The sequence below is a fragment of the Leucopleurus acutus genome, assembly GCF_964270905.1.
Source record: "Leucopleurus acutus genome assembly, chromosome: 19".
NCBI classification, from domain to species: domain Eukaryota; kingdom Metazoa; phylum Chordata; class Mammalia; order Artiodactyla; family Delphinidae; genus Leucopleurus; species Leucopleurus acutus.
The window spans coordinates 53,489,742-53,510,696 of NC_139161.1; the positions used below are offsets into that span (position 1 = coordinate 53,489,742).

A 20,955-nucleotide genomic window follows, 5' to 3' on the forward strand; every position below is an offset into this window, starting at 1 on the left:
TCACTTTCACCCATCAGGTAAGAAACTACGACAGGGCGGTTCTGGAAAGGGGCAAGGAACCAAGCACTCTCAGACATCCTTGGTGGGAATGGAAATGGGTTCAACCAATTGCCACATTGCCTTCTATATACATAACAAAATTTAAAAGGCACATTCTTTCAACAGGAATTTCTCCTACAGATATATTCACATGTCTATACAAAGATGTAGGAACAAAGATGTTCACTGCAGCATTATTTATAATAGCCAAATACTGGAAACATTCTAAGGTCCGTCAATAAGGAAGTAGCACACCTCTACAGTGGTATGTTTTGCAGCCCCCAAAAAAAGAGAGAGAGAGAAGAGGAAAGCTCTTTATGTATCGATGATAATGATAATTAACATTTCTGAGCACTTACTAAGTGCTACATAAGTTATTTGGTATGGAATAATCTCCAAAATAGTGTTAAACAAAAAGAAGCAGCAAAGAGCTAATAAACAGTGAATAGTATGCTCCCACTGCATACATTAAAAAAAAAAATCTAGGGCTTCCCTGGTGGCGCAGTGGTTGAGAGTCCGCCTGCCAATGCAGGGGACACGGGTTCGTGCCCCGGTCCGGGAAGATCCCACGTGCCGCGGAGCAGCTGGGCCCGTGAGCCATGGCCGCTGAGCCTGCGCGTCCGGAGCCTGTGCTCCGCAACGGGAGAGGCCACAGCAGTGAGACGCCCGCGTACCGCAAAAAAAAAAAAAAAAAAAAATCAGAGAAACATATATGTTTGTATATACACTTAAAATTTATGGAAGAATACAGAAAGAGTTGCCTCTAAGGAAAGGGAACTGGGGATTCAGGGTGTAAGGGAGACTTACTTCCCATCCAATATTGTGTTGGATTGTTTGACTCTATCAAATGCTAATTAACAAAAAATTTCAGAACCAAACGTATAATATGATCCCTCTGTAGTCAAAAGCATTTTATATTTACATGTGTATATATTTGTTCATGCCTAGAAAAGTCTGTGATGGCAGGTACCAACCACTAACACATTAACTATGAAAGAATGAGCTGGAATAGGATGGGGATGGGGAAGAGAGAGAAGAGTCATTGGTTAAAAATAAGAACTATAGGGCTTCCCTGGTGGCGCAGTGGTTGAGAGTCCGCCTGCCGATGCAGGGGACATGGGTTCATGCCCCTGTCTGGGAAGATCCCACATGCCGCGGAGCGGCTGGGTCCGTGAGCCGTGGCTGCTGAGTCTGCGCGTCCGGAGCCTGTGCTCCGCAACGGGAGAGGCCACAGCAGTGAGAGGCCCGCGTACCACAAAAAAATAAAATAAAATAAGAACTATACAGGTAGAAAGTACTTTTTAAATAAAAACAATAAAGGCAAGTTTTAAATTTAGCAGATATTAGATATAAACTAGTTGAGAATAAATTAACAAAGAACATCAATTTTAGGAGCAATAAAACTTGGTGATTATGTTTTGAAGCTTATAAGTGAAGAACAGAATCACAGACAGCTGATGCTAGGAGAGGCATATCCAAGTCTCTTGTTCTTCTGACCAGGAAACCAGGGCTCTGGGCAGCTGGTAATGACAATAGTGGGCTAGAGCCCAGCTCTTTCCAGTCTAAGTCAGGGCTTTCCTACCACCTCGTGTGGGGCTTGACCACCAAACGTTCCAGGGGCTCCTCCACCCTGAGGCCCCCAGTACTGCTCACTTAACTTTGCCACTTCTTAGCATCCTGTTAATAACAATACTGGTAATATTATCAGAATATTCCCAGAGACTCCCTGTAAATCCGGGACAACTGGAAAACTGTCCAGTTAGGAACACTCACTCTACCTCTTTGTTCTGTTTTTATTTTAACCTATTAAGAGAACAGAGCATAAGGAGATGGGGGGAGGGTAGAGGAGGTTGAAGAGGATAGATGCACAGCCCTTTTGCATAGCACACTTACTATACAGAAGTTGTTGTTAACGAGAGGTCAAAGAATCATCTAGGCAGTGGTGACACTGCATGGATGTGGTCTCATGGTAGTTGGGGGAAGCAACGACAGGGTAAGGAAGGACAAGTAGAACACAGGGCACACAGTCAGTGGCCAGAACTGGGACCTCCTCTTCCACCAACGTGGTGAATAACCAAGGAAGAAGGTCAGAGAACAGACAAATAAGGAAACAGAAGAGCTAGCTACCATAGTACTTTTTCATCGGCTAGGCTGATGTTACATGTAATTAATTATAACCAGTTCATGGCAATGCAACGCTGCAAATGAAACTGGGTCCTGATTTCGTATCACCAATACCCATGACCAAAGTGCCTCAGCCCAGTTTCTCTGCTATAACCTGGGAAGCACTTCCAACCTACGATGGAGTGAGCTGAAGATGGTGCTGGACCCAGGGGACGCCCCACCCCCACTCTAGCTCCTGGAGTTTCTCCTTATTTGGTAGAAGGCTTAAGAATTTAGGCAAGTCTTACGTGCAAATTAATTGCTCTGGAGAAGCATAATTACTTCCCACTGCTGCAAGAAGGACTGCACAGAGACAGTTTAAGGTCCCAGAGGCCAGAAGATTTTTCTGGCTCACATAGCACTTCATCCCTTTCATTTTACTATTTTTTTTTTTAAGTTAACAAACTCTGCTGAATATCTATTATGTACCTGACCAGGTCCTTATCTTCCTCAAAGCACTGATCGATCATATTTTGCAAGTAGTATCTTAATACTATCACTATCTGTGTGCTTTGATATACCCTTCTTACTTGATTATAAACTCCATAAAAGGACTACCTGTAAATTCTCCAAGATGGCTGTAATTTTAACAATGATAAAATAGTAAGTAGCAGCTAATCCTCGAGGAGGGCTTACTTTATGTGAAACACCTTCTATGCATATAATTTAATCCTCCCAACAATCCCATAAGCTGGGTGTACTTTGATTATCCCTATTTCGCAAATGAGAAAACAGGCACAAAGAAGTAACTTGCCCACAAAGGGTTAATAACTATCTTTTATTTAACACCCACAATTATGGGGGTGGCTTGTCCTGTGAGATGCTTTAAATATATTTTCTTCAACTTTCACAACAACCTGCAAAACAAGTATGATTATTCCTACTCTACAGATGAATGAAACTAAGGTCAAGAAAGGCTACGTTGCTCTCTGGCCTTGGGGAAGTGATGGAGCTGGTCTTCCACCTCAGTTCTGTCTGGCTCCAAAGCCAATGTTGTTCCCAGTATTCCAACGGTGCCCAGACTTTTGGATTTCATGGAGCAGAAGTATTTCCAAACAAACTGCGGGGATGGTGATGGGGGGTATTTATATAGACCAATTTTGCCATCTATGGACATTCCAAAACCCACAATAGACAAAACTCTCATCTACTTTTACTATCATGATGAAAAAGCAAGCAGATGTTAATACCCAAAACTAGGGAGAACCATGTAAACAGACTATAAATCAGAAAATTTCTACTGAAATAAAAATTATCTTGTCCTTATTTTTCTCACAACAGCAGACACCAGTGAAAACTGTCATGGCCAGGTGCAGTGTTTTAGAACCACTTCACCTCCACTGGAGCCCCGAGGGGCTATCCCTAAAATCTATCCAGTGAGCCTCTCCACACCTACACGTATCCAGGTTTGTTACACGGTGATTGGGGCATCTATCCTGCCATCTACCTATCTGTCTACACATCTTTTTTTCCCCCAAAAAATACAAAGTGGAGCAGAGTTATTTATGGATTTAAAAAAATTATTTCTAGGGAATTCCCTGGTTGTCCAGTGGTTAGGACTCGGTGCTTTCACTGCTGGGGGCCTGGGTTCAATCCCTGGTCAGGAAACTAAGATGCCACAAGATGTATGGCACGACCAAAAAATAATAATTATTACTATTTCTACAGGACTTCTCCCAAGAGACCAAAATACCTTTTGATACTGAACCCCTCTGTAAAGTGATTTTTTAAAATTCTTTTTAAAGTACCAGAAGTGTTGCCTTTGAAAAACCCAACAAAAAGACAAGCTTCATTTAAAGCTAATTCTAAGAATAATTTTAGCATTACCTGAAATTTCCTATGCGCCCTCCTGTAAACCCACCTTTTCTCAGCTGGTGAGGCCATTACAATCCCCATCTCCAAGAAGCACCGTGAACAGAAGTTAATGTATTTCAGCAATTTTCAACTCTCTGGCTGCAGGACTTTCAATTATGAATTGCAAGTTAACCAATTCGAAAGCACGCCACTTTCATTTTAATTTCACATTTATTCTTGCCAGAGAAAAATACTTTTTCAGGAAAGAGCAGTAACATCTTAGGCCTAACCTCCCAGAATTTAACTGTTTGGAAGGCATTTTCATAGGACTTATCTTTCTGGCAACTCCTAGTGTTCTCTGGAAAACTTCACGAATGCAGAAAGGCATAAATTTATTAAGTAAGGTACCATAAACTCAACTACCCAACACAGTAAGGAAATGTGGCTTTCAAATATTCACGTTAAAAAAGTCACCCAACATTAATTATGCCTCAAGAAAAAGGATTAAAAAGTCACTCTCCCGGCGATTTATGGACACAAATTTTTCTAAGAATTACAACATCATAAAGTATACCTAATAAACCACAGTGAAGACTGTTTAATCTTTCTGATGATTAAGAAGGGTCTTGAGGATTTGCATTATAAACAAGATTTGTCTTGGCATTACAGCAACATGCCAAGCAATAGGGAACTCTAGTTGAAGACAGGCCACGTGACAGTGGACTGTATTCTATCACTAAAGTAGAATTCAGCTTTTAAACAAGTGGCTTTGGGTTCAGACAGCCCTGCATTGGAATCCTAGCTTTCCATTTCTTAGCAGTGGGGTCTGGGCAAGTTACTTAAGCTCTTAAATATTCTTCTCCTCGGTGTGAAAAAATTCCTCTGCTGGAATGCTGTCCTTTCTTTCCAACTTCATCAGTGACTTGAGGTGCAAGTTTGTTTTGGCCTCAATACCCCTTTTGTAAAGAAGGTTCAGCTGCCTCCTTTCCATTCTATCTAAGAAATGGTCTCCCTGAAAATACAGAGGTTTATGAGCGCCCCCATGGGGTGGATTATCTGAATTCCATCCCTAGTTTTGGTTGCAGTAGAAATAGACCCAATTATTTGAAAAAAATTATTAGATTTTAAAGAAAGCTGTTATATTCCAGACGAGTTTTTGATTTCTCCTGGGAAATTCTAAAATATTCACATGATGGTCCTTAACTATTTTCATAAATATTTCATATTTTCAGAGTATTTAATAACTCTGGTGTTTTCAAATGCCTGGTGTTTCATTCAGCAAATTCTGAGATCACCACAAAACCAGAGTCTATGAAATTTCAAAATATGGTCAGACTGCAAGCATTTAGAAAAACAAAGTCAATTATGACTGTGGCGTGCTTGGTACACCCCATAATTAATAACTAGAAGAAATTATTAATAGAAAAAAGTAAAAGTTATTAATTTATATATTCTTGCCCTATAGGTTTAGCACATAAATATTATAAGATGAATAATAATCAGTTACCTATCAGCAAATAAAGTTATTAATATTACACTGGGAAACAATATTTAACTACGTTTCTAATACATGTGATTTAGGTAATATTAAAATGAGTTTGCACACCTTGATCCCATGTGCAGAATTCCAAGTACTTAGTACTGAAAGTGGAGAACACAGTTCTGCCAACTTGAGGTCTATATATTAAGTCTTGTGCATTTTGATAAAATAAAAACTCCTTATATAATAGACTGTGCAGTAACAAATGATGCCAGATGGAGGGTAAAGTTACAAACTAAACATATAAGAATATTCTAACTGTGTCAAAAATAAGGGCCCAATTGTTTACTGAAATTAAACTTATATTTAAAACCTTAGTGTTTTAATAGGTGCACACTGGAAACCATGCAACTACCTAAACCACCCTCCCTGGTGACATACAGTGGTGATACTTGGAGAAAAATATTTTTTAAAACATCTTCTATTGTTTTACCTAAAAAGCTATATTCCTACATTTTCCCATGTTTAAAATTGGGCAATAACAACCATTTCCCGAGACACCAAAGTTTGGTACAAACTAAAGACAAAAAGGTAAGAGAGGGCCAGTTTGAGGTCAGTTTTAAACTCGGATTTAAAGGATTAGTTTATGTAACAGGTCAAGTGTATTTTCCTAAATTGATCAGATTATGAATTTCTTAAAAAAAAGAAAAGAAAGAAAGAAAGAAAGAAAATATTTTGGGGAGTTCTCTGGTGGTCTAATGGTTAGGACTCCACACTTTCACTGCCGGGGCCCAGGTCGGATCCCTGGTTAGGGAACTAAGATCCCACAAGCCACTGCATGGCGCGGCCGGAAAAAAAAAGAAAGAAATATTTTAATTCTCGACATTGTTGGTGGGAGGCTGAGGTGATGACATAACTTGCTTCAGGCAAGTGTTTCCTACCCCACAAAACTCCCAAAACAGGGGTACTGTCTGGACCTCTAGAACAACAAGGCAAAGAAGTAACATCTCAATAATCTACATAATTGGGGGAAAAATGCATCGTTTCTACTGGTACTGGCTTCTCAGAAAAGAAAACGAATCGTTCAAAACTCTGGGAACTACGGAAGCAGAATCACAACTCAAGGGTGTCATGGAAGTTCTCCTGCTGGACCACCTTCAAGGCAGTCTAGACAGGTAGCAACATGGGGCTCGGTGTCAATACAGCACTGACAGAAAGCATGAGCTTCCTGCACTATTAAGGTTACACCCAACTAAGTTAACTCCTGCCGCGTGTCTTGCATCGCCAGCATATTCACTGTAAAACATGTAACAGATGCTTAAAATAGAAATTGAGATTATAGGCAATATTTTGGAAACCGGGTCTTCCTCAAGCTGTGGAAAAATCTGGGTGGCCCAGATTCCTTCCTTTCTTAAAATAAGACTGCTTGTCCTCCCACTCTAGCAAGAGGTGGAAATGTTTACATGGATACATCTGATGTGTTGACACAGCTCTTAGCAATAAGTCCTTCAAAAGGGCGATCTTTTCCTTCAGTTTCTGCAACAAAGCTCTGATTGTCACGGTAAGCTGAAAAGAAAAGAACACAGCCTGAGAATGCTAGTCCAGAGGTGTGAGGTCTCCTAAAAATATCATGTAAACGCTGCTTTACAAACTATGATTCAATCAAAGAAGGGCTGCAACGACAACCTCAGGGCTGTACGGAATCTTAACAGTCACCTGCGCCAGCCACCCACCTAATGCTCACACCCAGCCCTATGACCTGACCAGCTGGTAAGCCGGTCCACACCTGAACCCTGACATTGACTGGAAACTGTCACTTTGCCCTCACAGTCAGCTGAATTCTGTCCCTTGAGCATCTACCCTCGGATCCTATTGGTCTACCTCGGAGCCACGCAGGAAACTGCATGTCCCCAGTCTTTGTTCACCAGCAAAAGCCCCACGGTTCCCTCAACCATGCTGCAAAGAACAAGACGTCAAGTCCCACTGCCATCCCGGCCACTCCTCCCTAAACACACTGGTACACTTACAACCCCTTAAAAGTTTTATAGCAGGGTGTCCTTTTTATACAAGAGGAGTGTTGACCACATGGGACTCTTTTTCCAGGAGGTGTGAATTTTCTCCAATTTACAAACCCAGAGTAAAGTTTTGTTTGTGACTCTAAGTGCTGCCTTTTTAAAGGATGGTGGAGAGGTGGGGAGGAAGCCTCTTAGGAATTTAAAAATATGAAAAATAGAATCGCCCGTGTAAAGTAAACATAGTCAACCGCGGATATAATTGGAGATATGTTTAAAAAGGCACTCTCACAAGTTTGCTACCTTGTTAAAAGAAGCAATTATACAACTGCAGTGGAAGCAGGGGCTCTCTCCTTAGATTAGCAGGGTCACATAAGGAAAATACAGCGCAACAGCAGAGGCTGGCCAAGGGCTACACACATCAAGCAATCCTCAAAGGTCTTAGCAGCCAAGAAAAATCTCACCTTAACTATTCTAATACCCCTGGGAACCACAGAAAAACCACCCACAACGTTTATGGGGAAACGCCAAGGAAAGCAGATCCCTCCTCACTCAAGAAGTAAAGAGCAAAACAAACAAACGAACGAACAAAAGAACAACACACACACACACACACACACACACACACACACACACACACACACACACACCAGGTCTAAGAAGAATCTACGAAATTAAAGATCAAAAGCATTCAACAGATGAAAGAATATGTAGCCATTAAAAAGTATGACTGGGGACCTCCCTGGCGGTCCAGTGGTTGACACTCCAACGCCAAGGAAAGCAGATCCCTCCTCACTCAAGAAGTAAAGAGCAAAACAAACAAACGAACGAACAAAAGAACAACACACACACACACACACACACACACACACACACACACACACACACACACCAGGTCTAAGAAGAATCTACGAAATTAAAGATCAAAAGCATTCAACAGATGAAAGAATATGTAGCCATTAAAAAGTATGACTGGGGACCTCCCTGGCGGTCCAGTGGTTGACACTCCATGCCTCCAATGCAGAAGGCGCTGGTTCAATCCTTGGTCGAGGAACTAAGATCCCACATGCGGTGCAGCATGGCCAAAAAAAAAAAAAAAAAAGTATGACTGAAATCTATATTTGTTAACATAGAAAGATACCCATCATAATTTATTAAAAGAAAAAGAAATCAAGTCATAAAAAGAAGTGTCATCCACATAGAGAAAAAACAACCCAGGACCTAAAGACATCAAAACATCAAGGGTAGTTATCTCTAAGGAAGGATTTCTTAATATTTTATAAGAAAACTATTACTTTCATAATCAGAAGAAATGTCCCTTTATGATAATTTAACAGAAGCTTTCCAAAGCACAGAAAAGGATGGAAAGCCTAATTCATATTTTAAGCTAACACAACCCTGGGAACAAGCGCTGACAGAGATAACAGAAAAAAAGAAACTACTTGCCAATCTCCCTTAAGGATTATAAACGTAAAAGTCTTTAAAAAATTTTAGCAAAGCAAATTCAGAATTACATTAAAAATGACAATATACCATCACCAAGTAGAATTTATCTGAGTAATTTAAGAATAGTTTGATGTTAGAAAATCTAATAATAAAGCTAACAGTGTTAATTACTAAAAACAGACTAAACATATGATTAACACAGCATGGGAGAAATTAATTAAAAACAAAACAGAAACAAAGAAAACTAAAAATCAGTCAGTGCTGCCTTAACTACAATATTATTTAACTTTGGTCTAGAAGTTCTAACCCACATGATAAGACAAGTTAAAGAAATACATAAGGGCTGGAAAGAAGGAAATGAAATTATCATTATTTGCAGACTGATAACAGTCTGTTTGGGAAAGTTAAGAGGATCACCTAAAAGATGACTAGAAACAGATAAAGAATTCAGGATGGTGATTAATCACAAAACGAAAACATCGAGGGCATTCCTAAATTCAAGTAATAGGGAGAACTTTTAAAAATGATTTTAAAACATCATTAACAATATCAACAAAATCTAAAAAATATCCAGCACAGTGCCTGGTGTATAGTAACTGCAGGAAATACTGCTGATGGAATGAGTGAAAGGAAACACTCAATACTGCAAAAATGTAAATGCTCCCCAGTTTAGTCTATAAATATACTACACATCTACCCAAAATCCTATTTGCAGTCCTTTTATTGGAGAGGAGATGGTAACTGAGGCACAGCACAAAATTCTTTTTTTTTTTTTTTTTTGCGGTATGCGGGCCTCTCACTGTTGTGGCCTCTCCCGTTGCGGAGCACAGGCTCCGGACGCGCAGGCTCAGTGGCCATGGCTCACGGGCCCAGCCGCTCCACGGCATGTGGGATCTTCCTGGACCAGGGCACGAACCCGTGTCCCCTGCATCGGCAGTCGGACTCTCAACCACTGCGCCACCAGGGAAGCCCCCCAAAATTCTTTTTAATAAAGCTATGCAAAATTGCTCTAGAAGGAGGATAAATGAAGGGAAATATAGAAAGATCATGGATATGTGTAACTAAGGGGGCCTTAAACAATTAGATATTAAATCTTTGCAAAAAACTACAAGAGTATGATGCTGGCAGTTACCAATGGCTTCATTAGTGCAACAGAACAGAAGGTCCAGAAACAGTGCAGTTGTATAAGAACTTAGTGAATGAAATATGGACTATTTCATATTTGGGGGGGATTAATAATTTAGCAAATGGGAAAAAATTAGATGCCTACAATACACGAAATGAATTTCAAATATTATAAAGATTTATGTGTTTTAAAAAAAGATAAAAAAGAGGAAAATTTAGATTATTAGGCAAAGTACTTCTATAATCCCTGGGTGTGAAAGGCCTTTCTAAGCAGTATCTCCCCTTCTCCTATAAGAAAAGGTCATAAATAAAAAGAGTGATAATTTCAAATAAAATTTTTTAGAAGTGTATACATATATTTTAAAGTCATTTATAAAATCAAAATCCAAATTAATAGAAAAAATATTTGCACCAAATATGCCAGATCAAAGCTTAATCAAAGCTTAGTTAACATATATATAAGGAACACTTGGAAATTAAGAAATAATAAGCTAGGTTAAGGACATGTATATAACAGGCAATTCATAAAGGAAGAAATACAAACATCCAATAAATATATGAAAAGATGTTCAATGGCATAAGTGATTTTAAGATGCATATTGGGCTTCCCTGGTGGCGCAGTGGTTGAGAGTCCGCCTGCTGATGCAGGGGACACGGGTTCGTGCCCCGGTCCGGGAATATCCCGCATGCCGCGGAGCGGCTGGGCCCGTGAGCCATGGCCGCTGAGCCTGCGCGTCCGGAGCCTGTGCTCCGCAACGGGAGAGGCCACAACAGTGAGAGGCCCACGTACCGCAAAAAAAAAAAAAAAAAGACAAAAAAAAGACATACCAAATCACTATGCTGTATACCCAAAACTAATATAATATTGTAAGTCAATTATGCTTCAATTAAAAAAATGAAGACAATAAAACTACACTAAAATATTTTATCTCACTTATATAAGGTTGGCAAAAATTCAGAAAATTGACAGCGCCCTCTGCTGGCCAGGCTGTGAAGCCAACGGTGACAACTCCTGTGGAGGGGAATTTGGCAACAGGTAAAAAAAAAATCACATATGCCCTGGTTCTGAGAATTCACCCTTAAAAGAACCTCCACAAATACAAATACAAAAAAAAAAAAAAAAAAATCACAAAGCTATTTATTGCAGCATTATTCATAACAGCAAAAGACTGGAAACACTCTAAATGCCCATTCTGAGGAGACAGGTTAATGAACTAGAGTATACACAATAGAGGACTATAAGGCCCTAAGAAAAACTGAGAAGATCTCAGTGCATTAATATCTCTATCATATATTATTAAGTGAAAAGAGCAAGATACAAAAGAGTAACTTTTGTGTCAAAGGAACAGAAATGAGAATACACACACACACACACACACACACACACACACACACACACACACACACACACCTGAATGCCTACTTCTGCAAGAAGTCACACAGGAAGAATAAATGAGAAATTAATTTTAAAAAAAGGTTACCTCTAAGAAGCAGGTGAAGAAGGCATGGAAAAGAGTGGGATGGGGACAAGACTTTGAGTATACCTTTGTATATATATTGACTTTTGAACTATGTAAATGTTCTACATATTAAAAATTGTATCAGCAAGGGTAGGGAAGAAAAGCAAACCCTGAAAATGAATATCAATAGATACAAAGGAGAGCATAAGACACAGAAAAAAAAGAAACAATTCTAATAGCTTTAGAACAGAATAACCGCAGTATCCTTAGGGGGATATTCTAAATTTTAAAAAAATAATAATAAAGACACAAACTCAAACTTTACTTATTGTCTGTAGTGGCCCTTGTGTAATGATTCTGAAACTACTTTCTATAAACTCTAAGAGAGACCAAATGAGCAAAAACATATCAATGCTTCTGGAAACCTGGGTTCTCACTGCAGGAGAAGGAAGGAAAATACTAATTTAGAATGGGGAAGTTACAAAGAAACCTGTGAATGTTGGATTAGAATCAAAAGTATTGGCATGGACTCACGGTTTTCTAAAAACCATATTTCCTCGCCAAATCCCACCATTGTTTTTTACAGCCCACAAGCAAAGGATGATTTTTTACATTTTTAAATGTAAAATGTAAAAAAACAAAAAAGTTTATTATCCTTTTGTCGAGAATGGGTACTCAAAGAGGTGAGAACTTGGCCTCTTGTCCTGCAAAGCCTGACAGATTTACCATCTGGGGGAAAGTGTGCCAACCTTGGAACTACACTATGAAATTGTTAGAAACTTTTTAAGGTAAAGTAGGAGAAATTATAGAGATGTCATGCTTCATTTAGTCCTAGTGATTAAATAACTATTAACTGATTGGTTGTAATGTCAATTTGACATGTGTAAGCATAAAGGCCATTATACATACACACACACATACACACAGAGTCAGAAAGGGGAGGGTTTTCAGACCTCAGAGCTCAAACAAATCATTTGAAGTACTCATTCCTGGTCTTACCTTGGTTGTATTTTCACCATTTCTTTCATACTGATTTCGTTGTTGAATTTTCTCAGCAATCTCTTGTGCAATTTGGCAGGTAGAATCGTAGGTGGAGAACCTGCATCAAAGTCATAAAGGGAGAAAAATGTTGAAGGTTCTTTAAAGGAAATTTCTGCATAATCTAAGTTTCAGTTTGTAATTCTAGTCACAAATGCAAACAGGAAGGGAGGATGAAAATTGTAAAAGTAATGGCAACAGGGGTTGAATGGTACTTAGTACAGGCTGGGCTCAATTCTCAAAGCTTCCTTTGTAATAACTCACTTAATCCACACAAGAACACTGGGAGGTGGGTCACCATCCTCATCATACATGTGAGAAAATGAGGCACAAAGAGGTAGAGCGACTTGCCCTATGGGTACCACCAGCTGCAAACCAAGGCTGCCTGGCCCTGAGCCACTGCTCCTAGCCACTGTGCTATCTGACCGCTGATAAAGCATACAGATTCGTTCATTCACAAAACATTCAGCAAACATTTCTGGAGGGCCGCCTCTGTGCTGAGTACTGCTCCAGGCACTGGAGAATAGAGCAGGGAACAAAATGGACGAAGTCCCTGCTTTCAAGGAGTTTAGCGAAGGGAGAAAGGCATCAAACAAACCAAAACATAGTATGTCAAGTGTTGCTATGGGCTAAGAAGGTAAATAAAGCAGGATAAAGGGATGGAGAGTGGCAGGCCAGGTGAGCAGCTATTTGGGGAAGAGCTACACAGATCAGCAGGTAAGACGATGCTCTGGGGTCAAAGGACACACACCCACCTGACTCCTAAGCTTACCAGAATTCTCTCAAAGCAGGTCCTGAGCTTCTATTTGTTATTCAACAGTGTTGGGGGTTTTGAAGGATTCACAATCAATCCCCAATAGTCCCTTATTTTTTCCTTCGCTTACAGCCTTTTTACTTTTTATCTGTTTTACAGAAAATACTTAAGTGTGTACACACATTTCATCTCTCCTAAAGGCAGGGACTATGAATATACGATGAACCTATTTTCCAGGAGTGCCCAGTAAAAAATATTAAAATCTGCTGTTTAACCTAATGTTAAACACCAAGGCGGGAAAGCCACGGGGTGGGGTGGGGATGGTGGTGTGCTGAATTGGGCGATTGGGAATGACATGTGCACGCTGATGTGTATAAAATTGATGACTAATAACAACCTGCTGTATAAAAAAATAAATACAATTAAATTAAAAAATTAAAAAAAAACTAATACTAAACTTTCTTTGGGTTATTTGTATGGAAATATGTTAATATAAATGTTTCAGACATTACATGAAATTCCTAAAAATCTTATATGTTCTGGTATAATGTTATAAGTCATAATTCTAGTTATTACTTTAAAATGTATATCTCAGAAATAACTAAATTTCCTTGTCAATTGCATTATTATGAACTTTCATCAAATCTTTAACCGTGGTCATTTTTAAGTCTTTTGTCATTTACAGACAGTTCTGGGTGTACTCTGATGCTTTTGCAAAAATGTTCCTATAGAAGGGTTTCATCTTCAAGGAATTCATGGAAAAGACTCTGACAAGTACAGGTTTCTGGTAACTGACTATACTGCTGAACTGAATGAATAAGCATTTTCAGAACTCTAATGGAAAACTGATGAATTCATAAAAGTGTTAACAAAAGATCAAGATGAAAAAAGAATTAATTACATGGGACTGAGTAAACTGATGAGGATGATTATAATTTTTGTGACTTTCTGTTTGAATAAAAAAAAAGTTACGTAAATTTATGTAAAAAGAACTTAATGTAAAACAACGCCACTCTTCTCACTTATTTTCTCTTGTTTTGGAAAATACAGATATTTTCTGTTAACAACATGATTTATACTGACATGTAATAGGTTGATTATTGTTATTATAAATGAATTAATAAATATTTTTAAGTTTCAAAAAAATATTAAAATCTGTTTAACCTAATGTTCCAATTTTTGTCTGAAAAAATAAGCAATCCATTTCTTAAAATCTCTGAATTCCCACATATCACTTGAACAATGAGGGGACCTGGCAAATGTCTTTGAATGAAGGAAAAATAAACAATCTCCAGTCGTTTCCCTTAGGAGTCTTACTACAGTAATTACAGCTATGGCTAACAACTGAGTACCTGATCTGGGCCAGGTCCTATGCTAAGAGCTGTACATTTTAAATTTAATAAGGATCCGATGAGGTAGTGTAACTGAGCAGAACCCTATGGGGCCTTCCTGGAACAGACCCCCATCCCCTTGTCCTCCTCCTGCCTCTCGTCTATAGAAAAGCTTTAGTCTCCTAGGGCTTCCCTGAGTTCCAAAAAGTAAATTTAATCAGAGAAGTGAGAAGCAGGAAAACAGTCAAGCAAAACAAAATAATAATAGTTTAGCCATTAAAGTCAAGGACCTTTGGTTACTCCTCAAGGGCTATAGATAATATTCTGAGCCGTATCCTTTGAGCTGCTTTGCAGATACCGAAACCCCCCGCCGGGTGGGAGAAGTAACTGTATGCTGCCCAAAAGGCACGTAGACCCCAGACCAACGGGAACCAGAAAGTGACTCCCAATTACCCCTCCACCAACCAATCAGAAGAGTGTCCACGAGCTGATCACGACCCCACAACGCCCCTCCCTCACCCTTTTTTTTTTTTTGCTGTACGCGGGCCTCTCACTGTTGTGGCCTCCCCCGTCGCGGAGCACAGGCTCCGGACGCGCAGGCTCAGCGGCCATGGCTCACGGGCCCAGCCGCTCCGCGGCATGTGGGATCTTCCCGGACCGGAGCACGAACCCGTGTCTCCCGCATCGGCAGGCGGACTCTCAACCACTGCGCCACCAGGGAAGCCCCCTCACCCTGTCTTTAAAAACCTTTCCCTGAAGGCCGTCGGGGAATTCAGATGTTTTAAGCACTAGCACTAGACTCCTTGCTTGGTGCTCTGCGATAAACGCTGCACTTTCCTTCACCGCAACATTGTATCAGTAGATTGGCTTTGCTGCATGCGGGCGAGTCAACCCAAGTTTGGTTCGCTAACAGTAGGATCCTTGGCAACTCACCGCTATAATCTAAAGTAGCATCATTCATATACATATATTCATGCATACCAAAAGACAGCCGGTGATATAAGACAATACACAATTAAGAAAGTAGGAGGGGAGACTTCCCTGGTGGTCCAGTGGTTGAGAATCCGCCTTCCAACGCAGGGGATGCGGGTGCGACCCCTGGTCAGGAAATTAAGATCCCACATGCCGTGGGGAAGCTAAGCCCGTGGGCCAACAACTAACACCTGAGGCAGCCAAAAGTAAATACATAAATATTAAAAAAAAAAGAAAGAAAAAGGAAGTAGGAGGGAGGCTGATAAGAAAACCTGGGTCCTAGTCCCAGCTTTGCCACATTTTCCTTTTTCCCTGCATGTTGTCATCTATGAAAAGAGGTTCTGAGGTCTGGCTCTGTGGTCCCAGACCACACGTATGAAAATCAATAACAAGGTACAACACACCTCCTGCCAAACGCGGAGTATAAATGGCGAGTGCATATTTCCGGAGCTCGGAAATGAGAGAAATTACTGTTGGCCGAGAGACAGATCTGATAAGGCTGGGCCACGAGGTTACACCTTGGGCTGAACCACAAGGTCAAAGCAGACCTCTCACTCCCACAAGAGGGAGGAGCACATTCTAGACGAGGTGAGGCACAGGGAGCAAGCAAAGATGAAAGGGAGGGTAGGAGCCTGGCACGGTCGGCTGAGTGGTGGTCCTGGCTAGGAGGGTAAAGTATAAAATGGTACTGATGAGTCGAAGCTAGTTTCTGCAGAGCCTTGAACAGCAGGACAAGCTTTGACTTTTAGCAGAGAATTTGAGAGGTGCAGGGGATACTTGTACACATAGAGTGAGGCCTGGAAGAGGTTCCACGAAACGCTGATGCCCAAACCCCAGATGTCTTCCTCATCATCCTCACGCTTTCATTTGAGCTCTAAAGAGCATTTCTGAAGCTTTGCTACACAGTTGAATCACCAGAGAAGACCTAAAAAAAAAAAAAAAAAAAAAATCCCGGCTCCTACCCCAGGCATCATTCTGATTGAATTGGCAGGGGGTTTGACCTGGACGTGAGGAGTTGCAAAGTTCCCCAGGTGATTTCAATCTGTAGCAAAGCTTGCGAACCGCTGGCCTAGCTGTAATGGGCAACCTCATGATGGAATCAAGCACACAGGTACCTAAAATACTAGTTTAGGAAAAGTAACCTGAACTCCACGTACATAAATCATTGGGGGGATGAGAGAAGAGTGGCTAGAGACCAGTAGAAGACTTCTCCAGCCATTCAACGCAGTAACCAGCCACCAATATTTACTCTCTGTAAGCCATAAGGCTATAAAGGATTGGGCTACGGCAGAAAAGAAAAGAAAAAAAAATACTGGAGATCAGTGAACAATCTGATAGGAAGAGTGAGGAAAAAGGAGATGATTAGAGTTTTTCGGCCCAAGAGGATGGTGATGCCATGACAGAGGCTGTGGAACTGGAACAGAGAGAAAAAAGTGGTAAAGCTGATTAACTTTAGCAAAGAACCCATTCAGAGACAGTCACCACCGGCTATTTCTATTACACAGTGAGCTTACCACTGGCTTTGATATGCCATTAAGAGAGTAACAGCCATATTCCATTTCTAAACAGTAGAACACTACTCAGGAGTAAAGCATCACTGAGCTATGCTATTTCAATAGTAGGAGAGCAAAGCTGTAGTCAAGTCTGTTTTATAGATTTTTCCAAGTCCTATTCCATACTCCTTTCTGCTCCCGTGAGCAGCAACCTACTTTGCAAGGAAGCTGACCTAGCACAGCACAGTCCCTCATTGTTTCACTTTCAACAAATGAGAAAGCTGCTGAGTCAAACTACTTGAGAGGAACAGGAAAACTTATCAGCGCTTTTTCAACATTAACTGTGGAAGAGGCCTAGGGTTCAGTGATAGCTTCTACCAACCTAAATGGATACCCTGGGGCCTCTACCTTATTGCTAAGCTTTATTTCCTACCTTATGTGTAAAATGAGGGAGTTAGCTTCCAGGAAGTGGAGGGCAACTTAGCCCTTGGACCCAGTAGTTCCACTTCTAGGGAGTGAGCCAAGGAAATAAGAGATGGAACAAAAGGGCAGTCTTTGTAATTAAAAAAAAATAAAACCCAAAAAATCCCTCACATTTTTTAAAGGGTACAAAGAGGGGAATGATTAAATCATAGTGCATCATGGTCATTCATACGATGCACTATTAAGCACCATTAAAATTGTGTCTTCAGGGCTTCCCTGGTGGCGCAGTGGTTGGGAGTCCGCCTGCCGATGCAGGGGACACAGGTTCGTGCCCCGGTCCGGGAAGATCCCACATGCCGCGGAGCGGCTGGGCCCGTGAGCCATGGCCGCTGAGCCTGCGCGTCCAGAGCCTGTGCTCCGCAACGGGAGAGGCCACAACAGTGAGAGGCCCGTGTACCGCAAAAAAAAAAAAAAAAAAATTGTGTTTTCAGTGAATATTTAATGATATGGAGGAATGTTCCCTGTTTTGTAAAATATACAGGGGTGTGTGTATATGTATACACACACATATATATATACACAGACACACATATATTATACAAAGTAATAAATTCATTTTAAAAATCAACAGTGCCAGGCTTCCCTGGTGGCACAGTGGTTGAGAATCCGCCTGTCAATGCAGGAGACACGGGTTCGAGCCCTGGTCCGGGAAGATCCCACATGCCGCGGAGCAACTAAGCCCGTACACCGCAACTACTGAGCCTGCGCTCTAGGGCCCACGAGCCACAACTACTGAAGCCCGTGCCTAGAGCCCGTGCTCTGCAACAAGAGAAGCCACCGCAGTGAGAAGCCCGCGGGTAGCCCCCGCTCGCCACAACCAGAGAAAAGCCCACGCGCAGCAAAAAAGACAGAGCGCAGCCAAAAATTAATTAATTTTAAAAAATCAACAGTGGCAATTATTCCAAATGATAAGAGTTAAAGATGGGGGTTTTTTCCTTTGCAAATTTTCAATATTTTCTAAATTTTCTATCGGGGTGTTAAAATAAGGTGAAAAAAAATTAGTGTTAAATCAATTAAGCCATTGGCCCAGCTAATCTAGATCCCAGGTTGATTAACTTTGATTTTTCAAAGTTAATCTCTTAATATCCAGACTATCTGCAACTTAAACAATAAACTATGTTACAAGTACTAACATGACATATTCTCCAAAAGAACCGTGTTGAGCTATAGCATTTTTAATTAGTAAACAAAAAGCTCAAGTCCAATACGCTATAGGAATAGGTTCCTCGTATCAGAACTTGTGTCTTTCATCATTCAGTCAGTCCTTGGGACTTAACTGTTGAATAAAAGGCCCTTATCACCTATTGTTTTACTGCAGAAGTTGCTGCCATAGAAAGTCTTCGTGGTACTAAAATACCTTATCAACGGCATAATTTCCCTCCCAGATTCCTCTAAGTTTTTTGAAGGGCCCACAAGATCTAGATGCTAGCGCCAACTGGTTACTAACTCGCTGATGACCATGAATTCTGAACCTCGGTTTCTCCACCTGGGAAATAAGAAGGTTCACCAGATACACTGGCGTTCCACAAAAAGGTCACTCCGACTTCACTTTTCGCAGGAGTCCAGGGAAGCCTGCATCAGCCATCTCCACAACCACGATGGGCGGGAATCCGGGAGATGCAGCCAAGAAGGGCTAAAGGAATGCTCAGAGATTCGGCACTGGAACTCAGCTCCTCAGGGGTCCGCCGGGTCTCCCGCCCCGGCCACCCCTGTCAAGACCGAGGGTGTCGGGATGCGGCAGAGCCCAGCCCCTCAAACCCCGTCCCCGGCAGCAGGGGAAGGGGCCTTGCTCCCCTCCCCTCATCCCGAAAGGCCACCAGCCCTAATGCCTAGCGACCGCCCGCTCCCCAGCAGCACGGCCTCCCCCGGGACGGTCCGCGTGCAGCCTCCCTCTCCCCGGGCTCACCAGGGGTCCGGGGCCATGGTGCAGTCTCCACCCACTCCTCGGACACTTCCTGCTCGCAACAGCTGACTACGGCGGCCCGCGCGGCTCACACCCCGCGGCTCGACCCGTGCGCGACCGGAACCTGAAGTTTGCACAGTGAATATACGTACCCCAAGGCCTCCAAACTGTGATGAAGAAAGGAAAGCGCTCCCCCGGGGAACTGTAGGTTGGAGCAATCGGGTCCCACTAAGAGACGCGAACAGTTGGGTGCAATTAAAATAAAATTGTTTTTGAACAAAATCTAAGCATTTTTCCCAGGTAGGTGGGAGCCCCTCAAGACCTCTAGCAGTTACTTAACATTTTATCCTGCTTAAAACAAAAACAAACAAACAAACAAAAAATGGATTGTGGTGATAGTTGCACAACTATATAAATTTACTAAAGCCCACTTTAAGTAAATTCTCTATATAATTTATACCTCAGTATAGTTAAAAAAAACCTTTTTGTCCTGCTTCAAACAAGGGACCCAAAGAAGTATCAATTATATATTGTCTTATAGCAGCCTTCCCATCAGAGGCAATTCTTCAATTCTTAAATGCCATTAGGTGCTTGATTATATAGTTACCCCAAAGGTCACACACTCTTTACATGGGACAGGAGGGAATTAGTTCTGTGCATTATAGTGCCCCTTAAATTTCCAGAGAAATACTAGAAGGTAGAAAGAACGGCTCTTTCCGTTTGCAAGAGAGCAAAAGGACTCGAACTCCTTCGGCTGGGTTTCAGCGCAGGCGTTGATCTGGCGCGCATGCGCAAGTCCGTTACCACAACGACCGGAAGACGCTGCACCTCTGGAGGCTGAGAGTAACGTGAGCGGAGTCTCCGGGTGATGGAGACCCAAACTTCGCCCAAGGATGAGGTGGCTGAGGTGGCCGAGCTGGAGCTTGAGGCCGTGATCGGATTCAATGGTGAGACCCAGAGCACGTCTGGGTTGGGCGGTTTAGGAACCCCAGGGACACGTAGTGCAAACAGGGAGAGTGAGACCCCAGGTAGCACCTGGAAGGCAGCTTGGGACGCTGGCATGAGCGAAGCACTGGGGACCCAGAGAGCTCCTCCTCCCCAAAAGTCTTAGAGAGTCACATCCTCACTCCAAGCCTCAAAGAACGGGATGGGTTTTGCCTAAAAGGAACGAAATGCCTCCTCCTCCTTAAGGATAAGTAAGTGTGACTTGAAAGCCTTCTCCCACTAGTCAGCTCTCCCCTGGCTCTAAGCCCCACACAACCCGCAATACTGCCTGCCCCTCGGTAACCACCTACAGAATCCGTGTAGGCCCCTGGGACCACCTTCTGATGTACTAATGAGAAGGGGCTGGGGGGGGGAGGAGGGATTCTAATGGTGAGGATTTCAGTCCACGACAGAAGGCGAAGAGGACGCCAGGGGGAGCTGGAGAGGAGAGATGCTTTGGTCAGAGGAGGCCTGGTTG

General features: G+C 41.8%; 2 protein-coding genes across 3 annotated transcripts in view; one reads left to right on the top strand and one right to left on the bottom strand.

Annotated features, from left to right (window-relative positions):
* Nucleotides 1-19,542, bottom strand: part of STX8 (syntaxin 8) — a 241,486-nt gene extending 221,944 nt beyond the window's left edge. Inside the window, exons 1-3 of one of the 2 annotated variants that reach the window (XM_082860317.1) lie at nt 19,497-19,542; nt 12,519-12,618; nt 6,948-7,042 (exon numbers count right to left, since the gene is read on the bottom strand). In XM_082860317.1, the coding sequence (XP_082716443.1) occupies nt 6,948-7,042; nt 12,519-12,618; nt 19,497-19,513 (212 nt within the window). In that variant the 5' untranslated portion in view covers nt 19,514-19,542. The remainder of the gene's footprint in view (nt 1-6,947; nt 7,043-12,518; nt 12,619-19,496) is intronic. The other variant, XM_082860318.1, reaches the window with a different exon arrangement.
* Nucleotides 19,543-20,345: 803 nt separating this feature from the next.
* Nucleotides 20,346-20,955, top strand: part of CFAP52 (cilia and flagella associated protein 52) — a gene marked incomplete at its 3' end in the record, with an annotated part of 35,979 nt that continues 35,369 nt past the window's right edge. The window contains exon 1 of the mRNA XM_082861632.1: nt 20,346-20,440. Within this exon, the coding sequence (XP_082717758.1) occupies nt 20,362-20,440 (79 nt within the window). The 5' untranslated portion in view covers nt 20,346-20,361. The remainder of the gene's footprint in view (nt 20,441-20,955) is intronic.